At 33.1% G+C, this 19,198-nt stretch overlaps 1 protein-coding gene across 32 annotated transcripts in view; it reads right to left on the reverse strand.

Moving 5' to 3' along the window:
- Window positions 1–19,198, reverse strand: part of ADGRL3 (adhesion G protein-coupled receptor L3) — a 798,980-nt gene that overhangs the window by 76,109 nt on the left and 703,673 nt on the right. For 19 of the 32 annotated variants that reach the window (XM_070505772.1, XM_070505773.1, XM_070505770.1 and 16 more), the window contains 2 exons: window positions 4,409–4,435; window positions 1,692–1,860 (listed from right to left, as the gene is read on the reverse strand). In XM_070505772.1, the coding sequence (XP_070361873.1) occupies window positions 1,692–1,860; window positions 4,409–4,435 (196 nt within the window). The remainder of the gene's footprint in view (window positions 1–1,691; window positions 1,861–4,408; window positions 4,436–19,198) is intronic. The other 13 variants (XM_070505775.1, XM_070505777.1, XM_070505776.1 and 10 more) reach the window with 1 other exon arrangement.

A 19,198-nucleotide genomic window follows, 5' to 3' on the forward strand; every position in this document is an offset into this window, starting at 1 on the left:
ATCATATATTGAGGTTGGTTGAGGCTTCATCAGCCTGTGTCCCTCCATGGGGCAGCCCCATCAACTGGGCCATGAGAAAACAATAAACATGTATTAGGTTAAGCAACTGCAGTTTGAGGGGTGAACATTCATCCATTCTAACATAACCTCTTTTCTAAGTTAATTCTAATCCATTGGGTTACAACCTATTCATTCTAATATACCCTCTTTTCTTTTCTGTAACCTGCATGTATAGGCCTGAGTCATCATTACTATTCTAGCCTGTATTTATGATCATGTCAATATATTTTTGATACCTATCACCACATAAAATTGAAACAGAATAAAATTAGACTCAGCTTGACAAGCGGACACTCTTCTCAACTTTTGTTTTAGATCCCATCAGTCTCTCAAACCAAATATCGCAAACATAGATATCTTTACTCTTTATCTTCTTTGTTTTCCAAAGAAAAATTTTACATCTTGTTGTTTCCTTCTTAGGAAAAATATTCACATTTTTGCCATTTCATTTTTAAAGCCATTTCTCAATATCTCATAATTATTATTATTACCTCCATGTTACACATGAGAAATCTGGGGCATGGGAAGGTTAATGAACTTACCCAAAGTCACGTAAGCTTTTTTTAAGGACGATTAGCCCTGAGCTAACATCTGCCAATCCTCCTCTTTTTTCTGAGGAAGACTGGCCCTGAGCTAATATCCGTGCCCATCTTCCTCTATTTTATATGTGGGACGCCTACCACAGCATGGCCTGCCAAGCGGTGCCACATCCGCACCTTGGATCCGAACCGGTGAACCTCGGGCCGTCAAAGAGGAATATGTGAACCCAACCGCTGTGTCACTGGGCCAGCCCCTCAAACAAGCTTTTAAGTGGAGGAACTAGGATTCGAACCCAGACAGTCTTGGCTCAGGGGTCTATGTGATCAGAACTATAAGGAGCACATCTTTAATAGATTTAAAGAGTATAAGATGAGAAAATCAATCTTGAGATTTAAAAAAAATGCAATAAAATTATTTAGTTGTTAAAATTAACTTTGAAAATAAATATTTTATTGTGGTTGATGTGAAAAATCACAAAAATAGGCCAATATAAAGAAATTAAATATTGCATTCTAATCATTCAACTCATAGATTTAATAAAAGATGCTTTTAAAGAAAAGAAGTACAGAGACCATGACTAAGTACCCCATCATTCATTCAAAAAACAGAAATATGTTATTTTATCATAAAGTGTTTAGACATTTATATTTTCTAGTATATAGAAACTAGTTTTTAAAGAAATAGAAAAATATGTATTTCCTACGGCATGCCAATAGATATAGATACATAGAGAGATATATCTATCTCCATGCCTCCATAATATCTTAGAAAAGCTACTTCCTAAGACACAAATTCCATGTGTGTGCCAATAAAAATATTAAAGACTATAAGATGAATTCTACAAGAATATAATTTTTGTGCATTGTCTAAATCAGAAAATACTTTGCTTCTGTTTTTGCTATTAAATACATTCACCCACTATTATGCTTGTATTTTGTGTCTGTTTCATCCTTTACTATTATAAAAATAAAATCAATGTAGTAATATATTTATTTCTTAGAGACAAACATATCAAGAATGATTTACATTATGGTTGCTTTGCTATTATGCGATGTACACCATTTATTCCTGAAGAGAGAATTCTAGCTTACCTTCTTTTGTAGGACACAATGAAAAATGAATATAAACATTCCCTGTAGAGAATTGAAAATGGTGAAGAGATACGCCATGATGACTGTGCTTTCATTAATATACATGAGTCCAAAGGCCCAGGTCAATCCTAACAGGCAGAGAAGAGCTATTGCACCTATAACCCATGACCTGTAGAGAGAAGAGAAAATTAAAGGTTACCCAATAATTGGTCTTTAATTAATATAGTAATATCATATCAACAATACTGACACTGAAAAGAATGTTACAGTAAGTTTTATTGACAGAAAATGTAAGATATGTGGTATAAGTACTTTAAGATTTTAATGGAGACTACAAGTTTACAAGCTTGAGGAGATATACACGGATGAAAATGTTATGAACACAGAAATTCATTTAAGCAAAAGCAGATCTGTACTATTAAATTATTCATGTATTTGCAGCAAATATGCAAATGATATGGAGATGTAATTATGGTGAATGGCAAGGGGGAGAAAAGTCTATAAAGCTATGTTAGTCTCCACTGGTCTCATTAGTATGATAACATTTGTTTAATTGGACTCTCTGTATTAGTGCTTCATCTGACACACTTTTACCCCATTTTTCCAAATTTCCTTTTTCTCCATAAAATTTTCAGTGTTTACTGACAAAAACAGAACTCATATTAGAAGGAACCAGTATATGAAATACATGTATGAATTTTAAAAGTTCTATTTGTTTGATTCTATGGTTGTGTAGAACAGGTGAGATATAGTGGATGGAAAAAATAGTTCCATTCCAGATCATGCTTTATGTTCTTTCAGCCTTTGATTGCTGTCTTCTAGATTATGTTGGACTAGACTTTGAAAATCAGGCAATTGGCAGCTTTGTTGAAAAGAAGCTTAAAGTCTCGTGGCATCTTTATCTCTTTGAAGTGTCTATAAACTCAAGGGAGAAAATGAAGCTGAGAATGGGGATAGAGTGGTATGAACAAAGTAGTCTAGAATGGAAGACAAATTCTCACTCTCACTCCATTCCCTTAGCGTCCACCAAGCTGCCATTCGCAATAGTAATAAACAGGTGACAAAACTTCATATATTTGTGGCTATGTGTTACATATTTACTATCAACAAAGAACGAATCTTTCCAATAGATAGGAATCCAATAATTGAAAATGGAATCCTTCTCAACTTCTAAGTATAGAGGAGAATAGGACCAACCCAGTCTAGATCTCTATACACTCAGGAATCCACTCTTTCCTTTCTCAGCACACCTTCCTTGAACAGGGTAAGCTACTATTTCTTTTCAGCAGACTATTATCCTCCATTTACATTGTCTAAGGAAGAAATATTTATAGGGATTAAAATTTTGCAACACAAAGGGAAAAAAAAATCACGTATGTTTACCATAATCTGAAGCTGGGTTAAATAAAGTTTTCAGAGAGAACTCCATCTTAAAAAAGATATGGTCCCAAAAGAAGTCAATTATTATTAAAGCCTTAGCAAAATTAATCTCAAATATTTACTATTTTTCTTCTACAAACATCAGCCATTATATTTCAGATTTAAATATCTACTAAATTTAATGTTTAGAGCATTTTCTTGAATAAAGAATCCCTAAAGAAGGCCTGCTCTTGTAGCGAGCATGTTTGCTTATAGGAATTAGAAAACATCTTAGATGTGATATTTTATTCTACAATTAGATTCAGAAATATGAGAACTTTCAAGGGAAAGCTCTCAGCTTCTTACAGACATTGGAAAAAGGAAAAATGGGAAGAATTGTCATTAAATCAAGGCAAGATTGCTACTTAGAAATAAAATGATAAGATAAAATACTCAAGTCACCTATTATCCACTAGAAAACACATGAGGGGCCCAAGAGTTACTGATATAAAACTGCAATGAGCCCAATTTCTAAAGAAAAAAATAAGCAAGAGCATGAAGAAGTATGTGAAATGGAATTGGAGAAAATGAAAACAAAGGACTCTTCACCAGAAGAACAAACTGAAAGTCTGGAGCAAGGTCACCCGTAGGTTGCCAATCTTAAGTTTATTGTTGCAGGACATGTAATTTTAAAACGTACAAAGGAAAAACACAAATATTAACATTATGTTTATTCTTATTAGATTAGTACAGACTTGTAGCTTTGTTTCAAAAATTTAAGAGATGTATGCATAAAGAATGAGATCATTAATCACGTGACATGTCAATTTTGAGAGATAATTTTGCAGAAGTAAACTTTAATTTTTGAAGGAGGCATTTTTTCCCCTTTTTGGTTATTTAATATAGAAATTCATTAATATCAATTGCAATTGGGTAGTTTCATACCCATAAGATCATTTTGAAGATATACCACTAAATCGCAAAATAATTTTAGATGAATCGTGTCCAAACAAACAAGAGAAACGAGGACCTACGCAGCACAGAGGAACACAGCACAATGAAAGGAGAAAACAATTAAAAGCGAAACAAGTCTGTACTACATGAAGTTGCTATTACTGTGGCACTGAGTTCAGGTGATATCCAATTAAAAGAGGTGAAGCAGAATTTTTTTGGCAATACACTTGCAGCATATTTACTCTGCCCAGAAGTTGTATGCCTGATTATTTTCCTGCACAGTTTGCTCTTCTGCCTCAGTGTGAATGACAGAAGCTCTAATGATTTCTCAGGACTGATCTGACAGCTGGTTCATGGGACCACACTGATAAATGGAATTTATCAGCCATTCAGGTCATTCTTACTTGATGAAGGGTCTGTTATCCTCATAGCTAAAGAATGCATAGACATAAAGACAAGAACACCAACATTAGCATTTTATGACAAAGAATTTCATATGAAAAATATTCTCCAGGTTCCCAAAGGCCTCTGTCCCCCAGCTCCCTAAAAAGCATCATAAGCTTCCCTTTATATCCAGAAGGTAAATCCTAAAATGACCATGAGAACTTAAATAACAAGGAATAAAATCAATTTTACAATACTGCAATATCCCTTATGAGACTAAAAAATTCCATTTTTTCATCAAGTGCTTATATTACTTGTGACTTGACAGAGAACATTTATTTCTTAGAGATTGCATTTCTCTAGAGAATGAGAAATCTTATGAGCAATCTGGAAAAGGCTTGGGGGCATACTTAAAATGACAGATCTCATGTCACCTAAAGGTATCCTTGTTCTGTAATCTAAGTAGGTAAGATTACTTAATTATGGACAGTACACTTCTAAGTAATTTTAACTTGCAAGTGATTGACCGGACTTAAATCGGAACATTATAGCCCTTTGAAAATAATCAATCCTGACTACTTTAAAATTCTTTCTGTTAGTGTACCAAGAAAAAAATTTCAATAATCTTTCGCAGTGATAGGAGCAAACACACCGCACCTGTTCATAATCATGTACATTTACTAATTTATTTAGTATCATTGCGATAAAATAAGATCCCAGTGCCAAGTTAGTAAAGATAGTTAGGGAACATTTTGGATGATCTTTTTACAAACATAGTTGCTGCTCAGTGAATTGTGACAGGACAGAAAAAGAGAAACTGTCTGCTCTTTCCTCTTACCTCTTGCCAGAGGCAATAGTTTGCAATATTATGCATACACAAATAAAGGTCTTAGAAAGGCCCCAACTGTGATGCCTTTTGAAAAAAGATTGCTACTTATGAAAAACCTCACTGTCCAGAACATTGAAAGAGTAAAGAATGGTGTGAGAGTCTGAGATTTGAAGCCAGTTGCCTGGGGTTTACATCCTAGCTCAGCCATTTACTAGCTATTTGATCTTAGGAAAAAATTAATTAACCCGTGGTTGTGTCAGTTTATACATCTATAAAATGGTGACAATTATAATGTAAGTTTCCTATGATAATGAAATGATATATTATGTATAAAGTGTTCAGAACAGTGCCTGACATATTGTGTCTAGTAAATATTACATAGTTATTATTAGACTATTTAAAGCTAAAGTCAGACTGAAAATACAGAATTTCTTACCCAAAGAATAAAACACCACATAATAAATGTTGAGTAGTTAAATTCATTTGAAGACATTTCAGGAGCAATATTATGAAGTAAAATAGATGTGGCAGAAATAAATTTGTAGATGGAGCAGAGAGCGACTAATTGTGCTGTCTAATATGGCAACTGCTGGCCATATGGGTTTCTTTAAATTTAAATTCATTAAAATGAAAAAAAGTTTAAAATTCAGCTCTTTAGTCACACTATCACATGACAAGGGCTCAAAAGCGTCAATAGCTGCCATACTGGAGAGTACAGTTCTAGAACATTTCTGTCTTTACAGAAAGTATTGGACAGTGCTGGACTAGGACACTCAAAGAGAGTTTTAAGCCAGGAAATGGAATTCCAAGAGATATTTAAACAATGCCATGGATGTGTGAATAGATGTGTGAGAGATAAAGACAGAAGAATTTCTAACAATTGATCATATTTAATTGTGAACTGTGCCTTCAAAGAAAATCCTGTACCTACAGTAACATTGAAAAGTTACAGAACATAATAACATAATATTTACTCCACTATACGCATTCCCATTGCATCAGTATATCCCATCTGTGTGCTAGGTTCATGACTGGAATGACACTTTCTATCTTAATTTGTATAGGACAACATCAGGTAAAGAAAGTTACAGAGGTTGGCATGTAGGAATACATGCAAAAATGCTCTAAAAATTGTATTAAGTTATCTACATGTTTCAAACAACAAAATACAAAATTGGCACTATAATTGTTGGAGTGAGATATTTTGCCTGTAATGGGAAATATCAAAAAGAGAGCTATCAGGGTACAATTCAGCAGTTTTTGTTGGCCGTTGTGGGGATCAGCCAGTTGCCGTGCTTGATAGCAAAGACTGTAGCTCCAGCTTCACTTAGAATTAGCTATAGCCCTGCGTTTAAGTAGTGTCCACTGGAATGTAAACAAAAGTGAACTGTCACATTACTGGGTCTTTCCAATTAAAGGATTGGAAATAGGCTTCCCTTGACCATTTTTTCCTTCCCGTTTGCTAAGAGAAAGTGACAGTAGAGCCTCAGACCAAGAAATGGAAGCTGTGTATCGATGTGGAGCTGCCGTATTAGATTCAGACCACCTACTTCTAGACTCTTACCTGATATGTTTAAGCCACTATATTTTTGAGTATTTTCTTTCTACAGTGGCTTAGTCTGTACAATAATTAATAAAGCATTTAATTTGTATCTTTGAGCTATAAGAATTTCCAGTTCATATTCAATATAGAAATTCACACTAATGGATAAAGCATTATTCATTAATTTTGCCTCCAGAATGACATAAATAATATACAATGGTTCAAAAATTAAAAATCACTAAAGATTACCTATGTAATCAAAATGATGTCAGTGCCTTCCATCATTTTGTCAGATATTCTATTGGCTTAGAAAATCTAGTTTGATAATGTCTCTCCACCAAACCCAAATTAAATTGATGGTAAGTTTGCCACCAGTTTTGGTGGCAAAGCCACATGCTATTGATTCATTATTTTTTATTCTAAAAAACAGATCTACAAAACTAGCTTCTAAAGCTGAAGAATTTTCATTCTGATTTGCCATTGAAACGAAACCTCATTCTGGTTGTATGATTAAAATGATTTCACTGCTGTTATTTTAAGATTTTTTGAAAATATGGACACAAAGGCCTACGATGCTCTTGGCAGATGTTAACAGAAATTTACAGGTTATCATATAATTTAAAGTGGAGACATTGAAAATGAATTAAAATATCTTGAACATACAATTTTCAAGAAATAAATAAGAAGAAAGGACTCTTCTTTCTTTGGCAAAAATAGTTTTCCTTTGTCAAACATTTTATTATTTTATTCTTACTAACATCTAAAATTGAAAACTTTATTTAAATATTAATGTCATAAAATTATCTTTAAAAGTGATCATTAGAATCAAGATTGGAATTTTTAGGAGTCTCTACACAGATAATAATTATGCATATATTTATATATTCTATAACAATTCCAAAGTACACAAAAGTGCTATTAAAATCTAGCCCCATGGAAGTTTAGCTCAAAATACATCTTCAAGAGGATAAATGTCTTAACCAAAACGTTAACTTACAAATTAATGCTATGATGTAAAGACTCAAAGTGCAGTGTATCAGTATAGACATGATGAATGAACAGAAACAATATGAATGAATCAAGTTAGTTATTGGATATTCTCTCTCTGCCTTCAAGAATTCAAAATTGAATATTTTTTTGATATAATTTTTTAAGGAAATATTATCTAAAATACATGATATAAAGGAGATAAATTCTTTAAATAGTTTAAAACTTTCCCTTCTATTATATTTAGATAGATGGTAATTTTTAAAAATAGTGGAATGGGTAAGGTTTGGTGTGAAGGAAGATGCAGTGATGGGAAGCATATTTGAGAATTTAATCCCCAAGCCAAAAGATGCAGTCAGTGATAAGTCACAACAGGTAAAGGAAAATGAATGGCTTGATCGCATCACTTCAAGATTAATACATTCTGGGATTCTCTGGTATTGTTGGAGACTTAGCTAATTGGTGTTGGTGAGTGAATTCTATGTTTAATACTGAGAAAGAGAGCTTCATGAGGTATACAGATACCTGATTAGTATCCCAGTATTTCTAGGTTCAGTATGCAGCTGAATTTACTTTCCCTGGCATAAAACTAATTATACCAAAGAAATAAACACTTTTCCCCTTGGATTTGATTTGGGTTACTGTAGGAAGGATAAAGGTAATGTGGGTGAGTTTCTCATCTTAAAGCACCCAAAAGTACTCTTCATTCTTCTTAGAAGAAAAAAGGTAATAAATACTTATGCATCTGCCTGTTGGACAGGCTTTCCCCATTGCCCCTCCATCAACAAGACTCCCAAACTAAGGACTAAGAGGATTCAGTTACCCATATTCTAAAAGGAGGCAACAACAACCCAAGCTAATAGACTTCACTTAGAAGTGATCTTGGAGACACTACTTTGCCACACTACCAATCCAGGGGTCCCTACTCTTTAAAATTAGAAGTAAAGACAAGGCCTCTTAGGATTGCAATGTTCACAGAATATATGAAACAGTGGAAAGAGGAAGGAAAGAAACATCTTTACTTATACTAATCCCCCAGCCACAAACATTTAATAACCAGAATAGACTGCAAAGTAGCCAAATCCATCTCAGATATCTGCTATCCAGTGGTTAAGGGATATTTCAGATAGCACAACTAGAAGAGTAGTGATCAGAGAAAAATCTAGACATTCCACGTTTACACCTCACTGTGTTGAAAATGCTCAATCAACTAGTAACACTTATGATAGAAATTCTGACTGCTTTATATTTCTTTCAAATGTATTTTATATTAGTGGGACTATACCATCCTAGAATTATATTATTATATTCAATTCACTCTCTTTTTTTGACCACTATAGGAAGATTAAAAGGAAAAATCATTTAGAATGTAATTCAACATTTCTGAGTAAAATATAAAAATGTTTCATTATGGTCATATGTTTAAATCATTAAGTATTAAAAATTCTTAGAAAAATGTGAAATTCAAATAACATAAATGTAAAATTATAAACGACAGAGAAGATGTTTATATTTCAACTGTGGATTTGATTGCTATTAAAGTATTACTACTAAAAGCTATATTGCTATATTTTGTTCATATGAAATTTATTAAGAGAAAAATGAAATGAACCAAATAAATAAATGGTTTAGAATATATCATAAACATTGTCATTCCCATGCCTCAATGTCCCTATAATAATACTACAGATTGACAGCATACACCAATATTAAATTTTTAATCACAGATTTCACTCTGCTGATAAATTGAGTAAGTCTGAAATTAGGCAGAATTGAATATAATAAATCAGGATCAATAAATACTAAATCAATGACTGATCAAACTTTAATTATATTATCTCCAAAACTCAATGTTATGCAAATTTTTATAACTCAATATGATGTGGTCAAAAAAGTAATTTATATATGAAAGAAATTAAGGGTATCAATTATGAGAATGAATAATGAGTTCCTATATTGTACCTAGACAGCTACAAACTTATTACAATTTAGTATTGTCATCTATCAGATTCATAAAAATGAACTGGTAGGTTTCATGCAAATAAGATATAAAAGTTTGGAATCTTATGTTGGAAGCAAATATATCACTGTATGATTATTTATTAACATTACTGTATGAAAGATAGTGACTGAAAGCATGGACTTGCAAATCAGCCTGCCTGAGTTTGAATACCAGCTGTGCGTTGTACTAACTCTGCAACCTTGGGCTAATTATTTAACCTCTCCGAGCCTCATAAGCCCCATCTGTGAAATGGGGATAAATACAAAACTTTCTTCATAGGGCTGTTGTGTATTAAATAAAAGGACTTAGCACTTTTTTAAATACACACAAAAATGCATAAATACACAAAATTTTAATATCTAAAAGTACTCTATAAATATTTGCTATTACAATTAGTGTTGTGTATTGCCATTCTGACCTCAAAAAAGGGGCTATAGGGAAAAATACAAACACAGTACTACGTTAGGTTTCCTTTTAAATGTTTTGGAAATTCATATATTAGGTATGAATCCAAAGAGGAAGAGGGAGTCACTGATCTGAAATGATTTTTAATATTCATATTTAAAAAGTCTCAGTTTATACAATGTTTCATCTTAAGATTTCTTTAGACTTAGTAAATGCTATAAATTTTTACATTCTCAATTGAAATGGGGTACATCCATCTTTCTAATGAAGACTAAAATAGAAACCCAGAATTCTCTGGATTATATGAGAAATCTAAATTTAATTCATAAATATACTGTATCCTCAGTGTTTAAAAGTCTACTAAGTAATTGCAATGTTTCACTAAATGTAATCATTTGGCCATAAAGAATAAAAGACAAAAAATCATATGTGAAATATTCAGGAAAATTCATGATATATGAGATATATGTTCTAAAATTGGACTTCATTAATATTTTTTCTTATTATTTTTTGAAAATTCGAAACCATGAATAGGAAAGATGAAATAAATGACATGATGCCTATATAAAGAGAAATTTGTATTTCTTTTCCATAATTTTTATCTTGCAAGCAATGAAAACTGTGGCTTTAGTCAGTAACATCTCAAGATCCACAAAATATTAACAACAAATTGACATATTTTATTTGTTGATACTTATAATTAAAATCACAATGTTTCCTGGCGCACTATTGGAGGGCCAGTGGTTTTTAGACTTATACTGGGTCTCGGAATTCACTGACTTTTTAGAACATATGACCACAGGGCTGATAAAATTTGGTCATTGGAATGCAAGGTGTTGAAATATTTTAAAGAATGTATTACATACTTCCAGGATTTCTTTTTTAAACTTAGAAGACGCACAAACTTTTAAGTTAAGTAAAATAAGTCAGGAAATTAATAACTTTTTGATATTCTTGCCAAATGTGTTTCGACAGGTTGAATTGCTGTTATGCTCCTTTTCGTACCATATGGTATCATCACCTCTCATTTCAACAACTTGCAACAGAAACATTCATCTGTGAATAAACTCCTTATTATAAACTGCTTGTAAGAACAACTAAAACATAAAAAAAGCACAACCAAGTATTTAAAACATGTCCGTACTTACTAAAGAGTCCAATAAATGGAACCAAGGGAGGCATTGAAACACAATAGGAAGCTGGCAAGTTTTATTTAATTTTGGACAAGCAACTTAACCTTCATAAGCCTTAGTTTACACACCTCCACAATGAATAGAATAATCTCACTAGGATCTTTTTAGTGTCGAGGAACCAAGGAAAGAATAGTCTATAGCCCCTAGGTTATCAATTAGTGAGAGCTATTGAAGAGCACTCTGAATTCTTGAGTTTATCATTCATAGGGAACAGTGAAAGTCCCTTGTCATTATGTGGTAAAGAATCTGAAGTTGAAGTCTCCCTGCATAGGCAGTGCACGAGAGCTAGTTACTCCGACAGTGAGGAGGCCTCATTAACGACCCAAGGTCTCTACCACTATTCTGCTTTTAATACAGAAACCCTGGATGATGCTGTTGTTCCTAATTAAATTTGTTACTAGGAATTTAAATATAATTTCCTTAAAATTATGTCAAAGAGAAAAAAACTAAGAAATGTTATAGAAAATTTAAGCAATATGATAAATAAATCCAATTTCGTCGATACATAAAAAGCTCCAAATAGCAAAATAACAAATTTTAAATTAATCACATTTTAGGCCAAAGGGCAGCCTCAATAAAGTACTAAGAATTGACATCCATCAGAATGTATTCTCTAGTGATAATGAAATTAAATTAGAAATCAATAACTGATAAAATATGCATACGAACAATTATCTATCTGCTGCCGTATCTGCAAAAAGGCCTCAAGTCCCAAAACTTTTTACAAATACATTCTATCTAATATTCAAGTAACAAATAATCCTTTTCTTGTATAGGTTAGGCCTAAACAGAAAAGAAGAAAAACTTTATGAGACTACTATAATTTACCAGGTAAGGACAGTTTAAGAGAATAAAAAATAAATTACAAGAACGTTTTACTTAAGAATTTATACAAAAATCATTAAAAAGTTATTAAATAGCAAAATCAAATGATGCATAAACATCATGATCAATTAAGATTTGTCCCAGAATGGGAAGGAATATATTAAAAGAACTTCAAAAACTGATTCTGGGTTCAAAAACTGATTGTGCTTCAAAAACCAGCGGCATGGTGGTTAAGTTCGTGTGCTCTGCTTCAGCAGCCTGTGGTTTGCTGGTTCAGATCCCAGGCACAGACCTATGCACCATTTATCGAGCCATGCTGTGGCAGGCATCCCACATATAAAATAGAGGCAGATGGGCACAGATGTTGGCTCACGGCCAATCTTCCTCAGGGGGAAAAAAAAAAAACCTGATTCTGAAATTTATGAAAAAAAATAATAAAAGTCCATGAGTAGCTAAGGCAATTTTGAAAGAGACGATCAAAATGGGAGGACTCCCTCTACCAAATATTAAGCAAGTTCTAGTATGAATGTGGTAATGGTAGAGGAACAAATGTGCCATTTTTTAACTTATATTTGATATATGAAATATATTAATATACAATAATGTTAATACTTTTGTTAATACATTATTACTTTTTATACTCATGGCTTGTTTTCTTAATCTCATAATTAAACAGTTTTAAATTATAACCTTAGACTATCCATCTTAGTTCTGGAACTGAGAGGATTTTTGTTTTAGTCCATTGAAGTGTTTATTGAAAATATCAATTTCCATGGACAACATTCCAGAGTATTCTAGAATGTATACTCCAATAGTACATTTATAAAAGTGCCAGGGACTTTGATGACAGACCTTTTAAAAATACATAATTTTATGTAGTGGAAAAATCCAACAACAGTTGGGACTCAGCCAAGAGAAAATTAGATTAGGAAATTTTCAAGTGTGGACTGAGCAGCTCAAGACACTTAACATTCCACTATACTGTCTGCACATTTTAATTACAAATCCAGTGATTTAATACATAGTTCTTTATTTAAAGTAACTATGACTTACATGCTTTCCTCACTTTTAATGTGAAGTAAAGAAAAAAAATCATTTTAAAACAAAGTAACACTCCTATTAGAAAGCACTCCTGGAAAACAGGAGAACGAGAAAAGCTGAGGTCTGAAAGAGTGTTGTTACCTTACTGTTGTTTGTACCTAAATGAGAGCATACCTTAGGAATTAGGGGAAACTGATACGCACAGTAGGTTGGTAAGTTTTTCAGTCCATTTGTACAGTCCATAACCTTTGTGCTAATTATTTTGCATATCAGTGATCATCTCTTTATTACTTTTAATCATAGAGCATTTTATTCTCCTTTTATGAATTGAGATACAGTTAAATAGACTAAGCTGTGATTATAAGATTTATGTACTGTGACATTTTCCAGAATTTGGGGAGAACATGTATATATCTAAGTCAGAGTGTGAACAGTGTTCTCACTCGTTTAGGGGACTTTTCCATTGCTCTGGGTAGGGACTCTGCTGCCCAAGATGCTAAGTGATCACAAGAAGATAGCATGTAATGAATTTGGACAACCAAAATGGTTACAAGCTTATTCCTTCCATTTTTTTCTAACATTTCTTCATTATTTCTTAATCTACTCCAACTTTCCACCATTCCTCTCCCTCCCAAAAAATTCCATCCTGTTCTTTGAAACTCACAGTCCAATATCAACAAATTCCCTTATATCCTAAACTTCATCCTTGGGTGTCTCTGTCACCTTCATGCATTTAGTGAAACTGTCCCCTGCTGACAGTGCTTTCCCTGAAGAACACACAAACTCAAATACTGGTTCTCTCACAATCTTCGAGAAGTAGAAATGCCATTGCCAAACCATGATTTCCCCTCTGTCAAAAACCTCAGCTCCCTTGAAGTTCTTGCCATCAGACATTTACCACCATCCCCTTCATGTTCATACTTTCCTCCATTGTCAGCCTAGATCCCATGGCCTCTTACCTTCTTATTTCCTCTTTCTCCTTTAAGGATATGAAAAAACCTGAGCCTGGATAGGTGAACACTACTGGGAAAAAAACCACACAACCATGATTACTGAAGATATGCTAAATTCATGACAACAAAATTCTAATGGCACTTAACAATATTTGACAAGCCAACTATACTTTCCTGACACATATGCTTTCCCATCCTCCAGAAGGAATATTTCACATCTTCCTTCAACCCCAAACTTCCTTCTCATCCCAATCCCCTAAACTGGGATGGGAAATAGCTTCCTACATCCTTGAAAAAATAGAAACAATCTCACAGTTGTAAACACATTGGTGCACTGTCCATACCTCACAATGCCTTGTGCAGCTCCTGAATTTATCCCCCAGCTTCTGTATGCTTAGCTGATAAAGGCTGGCCCCTGTGACCTATAGAGGATTGTCCATGACACTAGTGCTGCTGTGCCCATACAACCAGAAGTGCCTGGGAGTTTACATTCCACTCTCATCCCCCAGCAAGTCTGTAGTCAATTACAAACAAGTGTGGAGTTACACAATCACAGCTCCTTTACCTCCAGGTTGGACAGCTCTAAAGTGTAATTGACACAGCAGAGCTTCCTTTGGGATCAGAGTTAATTTGAGACTTCATCCAAATTCACAACCTTGCATAGCTTCTTCCTTCTGCTTACCTGCTTCCCCTTACTTTCTTACTGATTTCTTCTGAAAGCACTTCCTTAATAAATTGCTAAGGCTGAATCCTTGGCTCAGAGTCCAGCTATGGGAGAACTCCATCAAGAATACTGACAGAAATGTTCTCATACATCCAACACCAAATCTATCAACCACCTTCAACAGTACCCACACACACTGTCTTCCCTCCTATTATAATGAAAGAAGTGCCTCTATTCTCATAAAGCCAACATATCCACCCATCCTGACGCTTCTCGGTGATCGTGCTCCTGCAAATGATTATTCTCTCTCCTGATCCTGTTCTCTCTTTCTTCTCTATTGGCTCATTCTCATCAGTAAATATACTTTAGTATTCCTTACTTTTAACAAACAAACAAATCTTCTTTCTAGATTCCAGAGATTTTCCAAGAATTTTGTGTGTTATCCTTTACTGAAAAATTTATCGAGAGTTTTCTATACTTGTAATCCCTACGTGCTCATTTTCCTAAAAGCCAGTCTATTTAGGCATACTTTCCCCATAACTCCACAATGCCCCTGTCACTTCCAGATCCATCTTATCATACTTGACCACTCAGCAATATTCTACAGTTGACTGCTCCCTCTGTTCTTGGCTTCCATGACATAATGTTTTTACATATACCTTGATGACTGTACTTTCTGAGTCACCTATACCAGAACAACATTCTTCTTGGGTAGTTTCATTCAGTAATTCACTTCAAATACTAGTAACTCTGAAATATCTATATTTAATCCTGACACAACAGCTAGGACATTGAAACTCCTGAAAATTGCATTTTACTAGCGTGAGTTTATAGTTCATAACTTAAAATATTAGAATAATCAGAGGGTTTTAAAGATGGGCCCTTAATGATCACATAATCCAACCAATATTTGGATTTAAAGCCTCTTATGCATGTCCTGAAAAGGAAATCATCTCTTTTAATATTAAATACAACTTAATTTATTTATAGGTGTGCAATGTAATGCAATGAGGAATATATAGTAATGGTTAAGGAAATGGACTCTGAAGCCAGACTGCCTGTTGGAATTCTAGTTCTGGCACTAACTAGCCATGAGGTTTTGAGATGAGTTAATTCTCCTCTTACAAACCTCAAAGGGTTATTGCAAAGATTAAACTTATACATGGAAAGGACTTAGAATTATGCCTAGCACACGTTAAAGCTTGAATAAATTAACTACTCATCTTATTACTTTGCACGTAATTTCAAATAGACACAATATATAAAATCTCAAATTGATGTTTGATCAAGGGCAGCAATTACTGCTGATTTAGGGGCAGAACCAGGAGTATCGTTCTTTTATTTCAAAACCATGACTAAATTTTTACTTACAGGATGTGACTCAAAATATGATGTAAGATTTAACTTCATATAACTCACAAAATTTTACTTTAAATATCTCCAAAAAGCATCTGAAACTTGGGTTGATTAGGATTTGGAAGCTAAAAGTCTTTCAGCCTAATATTACTTATTCAAAGTTTCTCACAACAATTTTTTTAAATGAGTAAGTTTGGTCAATTTTCAAACAAATGTATATACACATAATCATTGCAATAAATAAAAATTGCAATTTAAAATAATTTGTGTCATTTTAAAGAAAGCTATGTTAGAAAAAAATATATTTCTAGTTGGTTCTGATTGGTAACCAAGACAAACTTTCAAGAGCCACGAGATTTGATATCAATGAGATTTCACACATAGTTCACTCAGCCTTTGGAAGTAATCATCTTTTCCATTTAAGACTTAGAAGAACTATGACCTTAAATAACCACTGGGTAAAAACTGGTTTATGTATTGAAAAAAACAACCTTTTTTGGAAATAAATAAAAAATGATTCAAATGCCTTTATTTACATTTGGAATCTGTGGTTTCAAACCTACTCATTCCCTGTAAAATTATTTATGAGCTGAAATTACATTAAAATTAATATATTAAAAGTAAATGAAATCATTTTAGGATACTATTTGTAAATTTCACCCATAGTATATAAGATTCAATTTTATGAAAATTAAACAAGATATTACTAAACATATGTAGCTGTTTTTGAACGTTTTATTCAAATGTTTAATATCCGAGGAAAATAAATAGCAATTACCTTTAAAAGATGAACAAAAAATATAAAACCAGAGTAAGTTTTTTAAGATTTTTTATCTCAAAATCATAACTAGATTCTTCCATTAACTTATAAAATGATGTAAGTAAAATCAATTCAAAACACTAGAATGAGTTTTACCTTGCAAAGAATTTGGAGATAAATGAATACAGTAATTAAATATTCCCATTTTCATAAGACTTCATTAAATTTTCATTATGTAGCTATATTCTTAGTTGCATATTAATAATGGAAAATTAGACTTGATTTTTTAAAACTCTTTCTTTGTATAGAAATCTAGAATAACTTTCAGAAAAATGACATCCTTAGAATGTTCTGTCATTAATATGTTTATGGACATAATGTAGGGCAAGCCATTTTTAAGAAAAAAATTTTATAAGAGTACTATATATTCATCACACCAACTTAGAAAATTAAACATTGCAATTGTATTAAAAACAATAAATATTTAGTCTTTTTCCTTGGTCCTGGCACGAGGCTCCAAACATCCTCGGAATCTCCTGAGTGATAACAGTGTTTTTGTATGTTAATGAGATGACTGGGGGGGTGGGAGGCATGGGGATGTTGTTAAGTAATTTTTGTCGTTTAAGTTGTTAAAGTAAATTGTTTACCTAAGTAATTTTTGCTTAAGTAATTTTTGTTGACAATTAATTCTTCTCCAAATTGTTTAACCAATTTATTGTTTCTTAAATTCATGCCATTACACATTAAAGTTACTAAATATGTTCAAAATGTAACAGATTTTTATTGTTAATAAAGTATTTGGACATTTGCATTTTATAGAAGGTATATGTATTATATATAGCATAAATAGTACATATAAAATAATATACATACATAGCCACACATATCTACACATACATAAAGATATGGACATATTTATAACCAGAATATTAATTTTTTAACCAGTATATATGTTAATATCTATTAAAATCAAGGGGAAAACAGAAAATTAAAACAATCTTGTAATAATATTATATTTTTCAAGATTATACAGGTTTCTTTGCAGGTAGATGAATGTTTCTGAACTCAATGAGTACTTAGTACCTAAGAATCATGATAATTTATTGCATTACTTTAAAAGAATACATCTGTTGGATAATAAGTTAGCAGAACTCAGTCATAATTTCATCACACAAAGGATGAACTGTCTTGTCTGTTCTCTTCCTTATCTAAGACCAGCCTTCACTGGTACACCAGATCCCATTCTCCCTTGCCTACTCAAATGCAGGTATCATGCAATTTCCCCCTTTCTTGCCAGCATCAGCTAACTGTCCATTCTCACTGGCTTAAAAAGAATAGGCTATAATTTCTCTCATGCTTAAAAACTAACCAATGAATAAAACAAAAACGAAAAACCTCCCTTGACCCAACATTTACCTCCAGGTACTACATTCCTCAGCTCTTAGTTACAGAAAATAATCTGAAAAGAGTTGCCTTTACACGTGTTTTTTAACTCCTCTCTTCCTATTCTTCTCTCAACCCACTATAATAAGGCTTTATCAAAATAGACAAAACAGCTTTTGTCAAATACATAAGGACCTCCATGTTGCTAAATCCAGTGGTCAAGTCTAAGTCCCCATCTTAACTGAAATGCTTGATTCACCTGGCTTGCAGGATCTCTAGCTTTTTTCATATCTCACTAGCTGTTCTTTCTAAATCTACTTTGCAGGCTCTACATTTCCAAGATCTCTAGAAGTTAGACTGACCTGGGGTTTCAGTCCCTGGTATTCATATTTTATGTGTATTTATATTTATGCTTAATTCCTTTATTTTATCTAGTCTCAGGGGTTAAAATAAAATCTACCTTGACCCATTCTCCTAAGATTGTAGCCAGTACCCACACTTCTACCTTCAAGGAGTGGCCAAGGGGAGGCTGTTTGTGAGAGGGGTAGACAGGGCTTAGATGTGACAGCTGGAGTGACTACAGGACTGTATGATGCCCTACATGATAACGGATGAAATTGAGGGTAGGAAGAGAAGGAAGATGGGTAGCGAGCCAGGGGCCACATCCTAGCATAGAGTTCCAAGGAGTCAAAGGATTCTAAATTCAATCCTGGTCTTCTAGGTGGTTTTCAAGGTGTATCTGTCAGAGTAACAGTTAGGATACGTTTATTTATCATTTTGACTCCAAATTTAAATCTCGAGCGTTCATTATTCCAACTGCCTACTCAACATCGATATTGCAATGTTTAGTAAGTCTTTCAAAGTTAAGT

The sequence above is a fragment of the Equus asinus genome, chromosome 3 (genome assembly GCF_041296235.1).
Source record: "Equus asinus isolate D_3611 breed Donkey chromosome 3, EquAss-T2T_v2, whole genome shotgun sequence".
In the NCBI taxonomy this organism is placed as follows: domain Eukaryota; kingdom Metazoa; phylum Chordata; class Mammalia; order Perissodactyla; family Equidae; genus Equus; species Equus asinus.